Source organism: Glycine soja, chromosome 6 (assembly GCF_004193775.1).
Source record: "Glycine soja cultivar W05 chromosome 6, ASM419377v2, whole genome shotgun sequence".
NCBI lineage: Eukaryota > Viridiplantae > Streptophyta > Magnoliopsida > Fabales > Fabaceae > Glycine > Glycine soja.
In genome coordinates, this window is record NC_041007.1 from 11,814,491 (window position 1) to 11,823,603 (window position 9,113).

The 9,113-nt window shown below is 32.8% G+C and overlaps 1 protein-coding gene across 2 annotated transcripts; it reads left to right on the top strand.

Annotated features, from left to right (window-relative positions):
* Positions 1-1,396: 1,396 nt before the first annotated feature.
* LOC114415698 (alpha-galactosidase 3) lies at positions 1,397-8,479 on the top strand. 2 transcript variants are annotated; one of them, XM_028380518.1, is made up of 16 exons: positions 1,397-1,862; positions 2,054-2,112; positions 2,859-2,915; positions 3,009-3,043; positions 3,382-3,485; positions 3,626-3,698; positions 4,473-4,531; positions 4,616-4,681; positions 4,782-4,865; positions 5,812-5,876; positions 5,964-6,046; positions 6,380-6,470; positions 6,627-6,685; positions 7,567-7,707; positions 8,115-8,250; positions 8,312-8,479. In XM_028380518.1, the coding sequence occupies exons 1-15, from the start codon at positions 1,654-1,656 to the stop codon at positions 8,223-8,225; spliced, it is 1,296 nt and encodes a 431-aa protein (XP_028236319.1). In that variant the 5' UTR covers positions 1,397-1,653; the 3' UTR covers positions 8,226-8,250; positions 8,312-8,479. The 2 variants fall into 2 exon arrangements, with proteins under 2 accessions (XP_028236319.1, XP_028236318.1); XM_028380517.1 differs by having other exon boundaries at positions 1,398-1,862; positions 8,115-8,479.
* Positions 8,480-9,113: the final 634 nt, after the last annotated feature.

Below are 9,113 nucleotides of genomic sequence, written 5' to 3' on the forward strand. Positions count from 1 at the left end.
GTCCTATAGCACGAAGAGAAGTGTCTAGACTCTAGAGCCCAATATTATATCCATACTATGGAAAAGGAATACATATCCAAACCTAATAAAATGATTCATAATTATAAATAATCATTTCTGTAATGCTTTGCTTCTTGACCCCAACAATCAAATTTGTTTGGCTTTTCCAAAAAAGTAAATAAATAGAAATGATTTACATTCAGATGGAAAAAGCTAACAAAGCAATAGGTTGAACTAAGCACGGAATTGCGATATGATCAAAAATCATACGATAGTATAAACTAACCTAAATAACTGATACAGTCTCACTGACTACAGATAATGTTTGACTACGATTTTACATGGATTAAAAAAATTATATACTCAAACATACAGGTCTTCATTATTTACAAAAACACACAATTTTACTGTGCATAGGACCGTATGTGTTTTCGAAAATCCATTCAGAATTTTAGTCTTTCCAATCTGAATTCTCAACATGATTTTTTTTTTATTTTAAGAAAATTTATTTTTTAAAAGATTTAAAATAATATAAATAAAAAAATTAATAAAATTAGAAAATATTATGATATAATTTTTTAATTACTATGTAAATACTTAAATAAATTGCAAGCTAAAAGTAACTGAATATCTTGTAAGTTTTTCTAAAGTTTAATTTTTATTTCTTAGGCGGTTTTGTTTCCCTATGTATATTAATTAAAAATAAAAAAAATTGATTAGTAGTCTTAAAATAAATTTTAAAAAATAGAAAATAATTTAAAAGGTTTAAATTGATTAAAAATACAATAAATAAATAATTACTATATCTCAATTATATAATACATATAATTAAAATATTATGATAATTGAGATGATAATAAACAAGAAATATATGTAATAAACAAAATATAATAAAATAAGAATAATAAAAATACTAACAAATACAATTAAAACATAAAAATAACGAAACTAATAATAATTTAAAAAATATTAAATAGGGGCATATTTTTTTTCTATTTAGGTTACTAATTTTATCAAAATAACTAAAATTTCTATTAAACAGAAAAGTTTATTGGATTATCATCTTTAACATCTCTTCATTTTTCAATTATGTTAACACCTTTAACGTGTTTTCACTATTTTCTAGTAGTTTAATTCTGCTATGTTTCTGAAAAAAAATCATATTAGATTTACATGCCTCAATGAATGTTCATTGGATTCAACATAAAAAAATATCGTTTTTGAAGACATATCCATTTCGTTATGCCAAAAAATTGTAGCACTGACACGTAGTAAGATACAGAAAACTAAAGATTTGGAATATTACGTGACAGATTCTTATGAGTGATATAAATAATTTTTTATCGATTAATGGTAATTATTTTTTTTTTAACGACGATTCCGTAAACTCTCTCTCCTTCCTTTCTTACTGTCCAACCAAACTTACATCTTCATATAAATGTGGCAAATCGTGTGAAATGCTTGTCTTCCCGACAGTTCCTACGAATCTCTCTCTCTCTCTCTCTCTCTCCCCCACACACACACACTCTGATGTTTTGGATTTGGCTTAAGTGACTGTGTTCTGTTTCTTCAATTGCACAAATTGTTGGACTTCTAAATTCCATCACTTTGAAGAATAGTGTGATAAGTATTAGGAATAAGAAGCTGCCACTCATGACGAAGCAGAAAATTCGCAACGCTCTTTTGGTGCACTTGGTGATTCTCTTCTTCTTTTCTACATCGGTTGTTTCAGCGAGAGTTGTGTCTCTCTTGCAGAACTACGGGAACCCGATTTTCAGATCAAATTTTCATTCTATTTACGACACTTCCAAGTACGGTGTGTTTCAACTGAGTAACGGGTTGGGTAAAACGCCTCAGATGGGGTTCGATTCTCGATTTCTCTCTCTCTCTCTGACTCTTTTGCTTTTAGTTGAATAAGTTTCTGGAGTTAAAGTTTTTATTTTTTTCTTCTTTTTTCACGGTTGCAAAGTCAGCCAGGTGCACATACACGGTCACGATCAAAGATATTTTGGTTGGTCTTAACTTTGATGTTTTATTTTTTATTTTTCTATAGATGGAATAGCTGGAACTTCTTTGCATGCAATATCAATGAAATGGTCATTAAGGAAACGGGTATTGTTTTCTTGCTTTGATGCATCATCATCATTCACTTGCATTTCCTCAATGAATTAGCACATGCACGGATTGTGATCAACTGATCATGTCAGTCTTCTTGGTTTCATAATCAAACTTTTGATCCTCCCTCACCATTTTTTTTTATTTTGCTTTGTGAAAAATAAAATATCTTAATTTTGATTTTATTTCAATTAATTACTAATAAAATCACAACTTATATCTTTCAGCCACTGGACGAATAATGAATTTGAACAAGTCCCGGAAAATTGGAAAATGATGTGTTTTAAAAGCTGATATCTACCAAGGGGTCTAGCTCAGTTGGTTGAACAACATGCATAAGTTGTTGTAAATCCCCTGGTCTATCTTTGATTCTTACGGATAAAAAAATAAAAAAAAACCGATATCTTTTTGGAGTGGCGGGAGGAATTTCACCCCTTGGTCTTTGGCTCTGCCTGCACTTTAAATAACTCTGCATTCTTGAAAATTTTTCTTTCTTTTTTGGTGAAATAGGTTAACTATTTAACAGAGACAAAGATTCATTTGTTTTTCTTGTGAATTTTCAATTTTGCATTCCATTGGATAGCGATTTGTATTATGATTTTACATTTATAATCTCCAATCACATATTTTGTTTCACTGCAAGCATTATGGTTCATATTTTTACAATTAATAGCAGTCATTCAATCTTTTCTTAGTAATTAATGTCTAGTCTACTAGTGCTGATATGTATTTTATCCTTTCAGCTGATGCACTGGTATCAACGGGGTTGGCTGATTTAGGTTATGTGTATGTCAACATAGGTACTCTTCTTGTGTGTTCAAAATGAACATTCTAAGTTCTAACAGTGTGTCATCTATTTATACTTATTTGATATCACAATTGGCAATGTGCAGATGATTGCTGGTCTTCTGTGACAAGAAATCTGAAGGTCAGCTAAATTCTGTTGTTTTCACTTTTCAATGTCACTGGATCAACTTTATGGTCATCATCTATTATTGCATATACTTGTTGGCTTTTTAATGTTATCTATCTGGACTTTCAATTGGCATTTGTTATGTCTTGGCTAAAGTTACTGTTGTGTAAAGATTTAAAGTTATACATTCCTTGTGCTTCCAGCCTTGTACTGCCACATGTATATTTGTTTAATCAAACAGCAACCATTTTCTGTGTGAATAAATGGTTACGTAGCAAAGTTTAAAAATCTGTTCTGAATATTCTTTTTGTAAATATATGTTGCTCCTTACTGTTTTGGGTGTGGAAGTGCAGGGTCAACTGGTTCCTGATCATAAGACATTTCCATCTGGAATCAAAGCTCTAGCAGATTATGTACATGGAAAGGGACTCAAGCTTGGCATATATTCTGATGCTGGGTAAGTGGGTAGTATGACATTGTAAAATCAGGCCAGATGTTTTAACAATTGATTCTAAAATAAATGTTACTCATGTTGATTCTGACTAACTGATCTTCTAATCTCCTGCTTAATATTTTTACACATCTCACTTTTATTAGGGTTTTTACATGTCAAGTCCGGCCAGGATCAATTTTCCATGAAACAGATGATGCAGATTTATTTGCCTCTTGGGTTAGATTCTATTTTCTCTTTTGCATGATTTGCAGAACAGTATCAGATACCATTCATGTTTAGGGGGATTTGTGGAGGTCCAAAGAACATATGTACTCTTGATTGCTTTCTGTTTTATTATGTGTATTGCATGCCGGTAGCACATCTGATATAAATTGTCTAGCTCGACAATATATCTTTTTTTGGAATTAATTTGTTATTTTACAAAACAAAACCAACCTTTGGATATGAATTTCTATTTAGTGCCATCATATACACCAAAAATTGGATGAGATAAGAGATAGTTCCATTTAATGGAATTCTCTTAAAGTTTTTGAGAAAATAAATTGAAAATAATGCCTTTCTAGATCAAATAGTTCTCAATCATTGATATGATTGAAATTTGTTGTTGAGAATTGAGATTCTTAGGAATGACCTATACTCTCATAGATATTATGTCTACTATGGTACAATTAGATTGTCAGAATTACAGAACAACTCAAGAATTTCTCAAGTAATACAAGAAAATTAGTCTCACTGCTTGATAAATTTAACCATAAAGTTTTGTTGGTACTTTTTTTATTATGTCGAGGGACATTTTTTACGCTATATTCTGTAAAAGCAGAACATCTTGGTAAGGTTATGTTAGTAATATATCTTGAGGTGCTTTTTGAAATCATTCCTGGTAAGTTGTAACTTGAACATCTTAGTCACATTATTCATAAATTGAAATTGTTGCCACTACATTTTTCTTTACTTATTAGTAATTTTTTCCCCATTCAATCCTTTTACCAGGGTGTAGATTATTTGAAGTATGACAATTGTTACAATCTGGGCATCCCTCCAAAAGAACGGTTTGTTCTCATATTTATCTGTGTTTGCAATGGTCATTACACCTAGTACAATAAATTAAGTCAATGTGGTTGCTTTTATTCCAGATATCCGCCTATGCGTGATGCTCTCAATGCGACTGGGCAGAAGATTTTCTATTCACTCTGTGAATGGTAATAACTAATAAGTCATGTTTGGTTTTTTGTTATCTAAGCTAGTTACCAAGACCATTAGCTTGACAGAAATCTTCCTGCTGTACTTTTGATTTTGCAGGGGCGTTGAGGACCCTGCTTTGTGGGCAGACAAGGTTGGTAACAGTTGGCGCACAACTGGAGACATCAATGATTCATGGGCAAGGTTAAAATTCTTAACTATGACTTATAAAGTGGTGCTTTTAACATTCAATTAGGGTTACTCATGGCTCAATAACTTCAGATAATAGCATTCAACCAGATAAAACAAAAGTGGTGGGGCAAATCAGTCCTTAGTTACTGCCTTGGAATTGTGCAGACGCCCACTGATAATTGGAATATATTTAATGGTGTAATGATTACTCTTTTTGCGGCCTTGGCTTGGTCGTAATGAAATTATGTAGAAGGTTGTAACAACGAGTAGGCATGTGAAAGGGTAGGGATAAACGAGGGCAGAGGGTGGATGGTGTTTTTACATATATTCCTAGCAGTCAGAATAGGAAACATAATTAAGAATATTCATGTTTGGGAACTTTCTTTCTCTGAAGAGTAAGAAGATAAGTGGGTTCATTCCTTGAAACTCAGATAATCCTACCCAGTCAAATTTTATTCTCTTGTTGTCATTTAGCAGCTGGACTCAAGGAATTAGATGCACTCTAGCATACAGTTATTTGAGATTCTAGGATTCATGAAAGCTCTAAAAAGAATGTTGAAATAATGGAAAATGGAAATAGTGATTGGCATGGTCTCATGATTATTTGTCATAAAATAATATTATTGGATCATGATGATAGAGATGATGTTAGCATAGAGTTAGGTGTTACATTTGTTTATATGGAATCTGGGTTATCCTGCAGGATCCATCAATTTTATTTGAGGTTTGACCACTTTGAAATAATAGAATACATTCCCTTGATTTTTTGTATATCTAATCTATTACCAGAAGATTACTTTTGATAATTTGTTCTTATTGGCAAAACCATTGGTGCTGCGCCAAAGTCTCACTGTCATTTCAATACAAAGTTTTAACATATGATCAATTAGCATTCTTGTCCAAAATTATCTGTTTACTGGGTTGTCTAATTCTTAAAAATGTTGCATTTCTTGTGTAGCATGACAACCATTGCTGATCTTAATGATAAGTGGGCTGCATATGCTGGGCCTGGAGGATGGAATGGTACACATGTTTTTCTTGAAATTTTATTGAAAATATATGGCAAACCAGATGCATTCTTACTTACCTCATATTACTGTTTATGGACAGACCCAGATATGTTGGAAGTTGGCAATGGAGGCATGACTTACCAGGAATATCGTGCTCACTTCAGCATCTGGGCTTTAGCAAAGGTGTTGCTCTTAGTTTTTATTTCATGTTTCTCAACCCCCTTCCGGTTACGTCAATGCTGGATCTGCAATCTTTGCTCAATATTCATCTGTCACCTCCTGTTTTTCTATATGTTGTCCTGATAATAACTAGCAATTTGAGATCTTAGGATAGCTGGCATTTGGTGGCAAAATTGATCTTCTGGTAAAAAAAATAGGGGCAAGTTTGAATTAGTTATCAGTTAGTTTGGTCATATTTCTTGTGAATAAAGTGTAAAGACAAGCTTGGAAAGATCAAGACAAAAATGTTACATTTGAAACTTTCACATGCTCAAAATTGTGAACATGTTTGTGCAGGCTCCTCTATTGATTGGCTGTGATGTAAGAAATTTGACTGCTGAAACACTTGAGATTTTGAGCAATAAAGAAGTCATTGCCATCAATCAAGGTAGTACCTCTGCTTTCAAGTTTTGTTATTAAGTTGATGCATAATGCCTGTGTGTGTGTGGTGGTGGTGGTGTTTATGTTGTTAGTTAGCACCTTTTTTCATCAATCTCATTCAGTAAGGTTAAATAAGGATACTGATTCTTATGTATCTCCGCAGACTCTCTTGGAGTCCAGGGAAGGAAAGTTCAAGTTTCTGGAGCAGATGGTTGCAGACAGGTAATCTGTTTTGTACCACCTCATAGTGCATTTATGTGAGAAAGCTTGGGCATTTGTCTGTGTTTTGCAGGTCCATTGTAGTTTCTGATGTAGATGTGATTGGATAAGATTTGATCCAGTTACTAGGGGGTTGTTTGGTTTGAAAAAAATGTTTTGAAGTTTTTATTTTATGTGTTTACTTTTGTAAAGTAAATAGTGAAAACAAAGTAAAACAAAAGTGGCATTTTTGTAATTAAAAGTAAAAACAAAATATTTTGTCAAACCAAATGACACCTTAGTTATTTGGAATACTCCATTAGAGTGTGGTGTGTTCCTCCTACTGAATCTTGTATACTTTCTGAATAGAAATCAATATTATTCAATAGTCAATAGCCAAAACTGTTCAAAGTCTACAAAGAGCGTCTATTTATAGACCAACAAACTCCAAACATGACAAGACCAAAACATAATAAACTAACCAAATCTAAAAATATAAAGCAAAACTAACCCTAATTTAGGATAAAATAATGGTGTCAATCTGGAGCAAGGAACATAAGCATCTTCATGTTGGATTAAGATAATTTCACTGCCCTGCTAATTTTACCTTCTAAAGCATTGCATAATAAACATACATGATCACTATCTTTGAAACTTCACCTATTTGTAGATGCAAGTTAAAAAAAAAAGAATCAAGAACAATTAGACTACTGCTGTGCACTATTTTGATATTTGATATATGGCTTTTGACCATTTGGTATTATATTTGTCACTTTGACACCAGGACAAATCATTTGTTCCTCTTTAGGTCTTGATGTGACAAAGTATGTAGACTAATATGACCTTTAAAGTTGTGTACATGTTACTATATGCTAAATTTAGACTTTACTTGTACATCTTTACAGGTTTGGGCAGGTCCTTTGTCAGGAAACCGATTGGCTGTTGCTCTTTGGAATCGGTGCTCAAAAGTAGCTACTATAACAGCTTCATGGGAAGCACTTGGGCTTGAATCTGGGGTTCATGTTTCTGTGAGGGATTTGTGGCAGGTAAGCTAGCCTAGTTGCAAGAAACTGCTCCAAGCCAGTCTTTCTATATGATTTTATCAGGTTCTGTGCATGGTTCAGTTTTTAATTGAACCAAGCTGAACCACTTTATAAAATGGTTCAGTTCAAACTGAACTTGTTACCATAGAAATGGTTTGGTTTCTATGATTCAGTTCAATTAAGTTTTTTTTTATAAAAAAATATAATCAAACCACTTTACAAAAACAGTTTGGTTCAAAATGAACTTGTTTTACAGAAATGATTTGGTTTGATTTTTGTGGTTTGAATGTTCGATTCAATTCAGTTTTGGAATAGTTGGTTTCAATTTGCTTTTTTTTTTTCACACCCCTTGTTTTTACTATTTAGGAGCTTGTTAACTTGAATGTTTTCTGCCCCTTTTTATCTTGCAGCACAAGGTAGTAACTGGAGATGCAGTGTCATCATTCAGTGCTCGAGTTGATATCCACGACTGTCAACTGTACATTTTTGCTCCATTTACAGTATCCCACTCTGTAGAGTAGCTCATACCTCACACACCTATGACTATGTTTTGGTTTTGGTCCATCAGTGTAGAAAGTGAACCTCTGCGTGTTTATTTTCTCCTATTTTGTTGCATCATTTCAGGATTTCTCGAGTATCAAATCATGCGCATCAATAGTGATTAGACTTAAAATGATGCCATAAGTAATGCATGTCCTTATTATCATTTTTTTCTTTTTTGATGACAAAACAAACCATTTCATTATCAATTGGATTATCAATAACTTTAAGGCCATATTCATAATTCCATACATATTAGGTTGCAGATAAAAAAAATTGATATGAAAGTAGCTATGCACTTCGCTTCTAACTTCTAATAAGCATTAACTAATCATAGTTTGCCGTGACTTTACTATGCGTGTGTGGTTTTACTTTTTACAGCTAGAGACCTTCAGCCTTGAAATCATTAAGCGGCAGAAACCTCCAACAGTTCTTTAGCAATTTTAATGCATTCTGTCATGGAGCAATGTCTTATTGCATTTGTTGCTATGTGAGACCTGCTTGCGGCATAACCCTTCTGCTACATGCCAACACAGAAGCCAAGTAAATGTCTGTTTTTTTTTTCTAAAGCTTTAAGGACTAAAACAAAAAACTGGCACAATATAGGTACTAAAGATTAATTAAACTTAATAAAAAATAGGCGTGCAAGAATTATTTTCCACTCTTTAGATTGTCAATGGGGTCTAGATTTGTTGGTTAAGTAAGATGATTAGGTGAGTGAGTTGTTGAAAATTTCTTAGTATCTGTCTTCTTCGATATCTACCTGATAAAACAAATTGGGCCGACAATGAGGCTAAGCCCGATGTTAAAATCAGCATGCTCCAATTCATATCATGATGAGGATCATTACTTTGCTAAGACTTCTTTCA

Coding starts and splice junctions, on each gene's coding strand:
- LOC114415698 (XM_028380518.1), top strand. CDS start 1,654: ATGACGAAGCAGAAAATTCGCAACGCTCTTTTGGTGCACTTGGTGATT. Junction 2,916..3,008: donor TTATGTGTATGTCAACATAG/GTACTCTTCTTG, acceptor GGCAATGTGCAG/ATGATTGCTGGTCTTCTGTG. Junction 5,877..5,963: donor TGGGCCTGGAGGATGGAATG/GTACACATGTTT, acceptor GTTTATGGACAG/ACCCAGATATGTTGGAAGTT.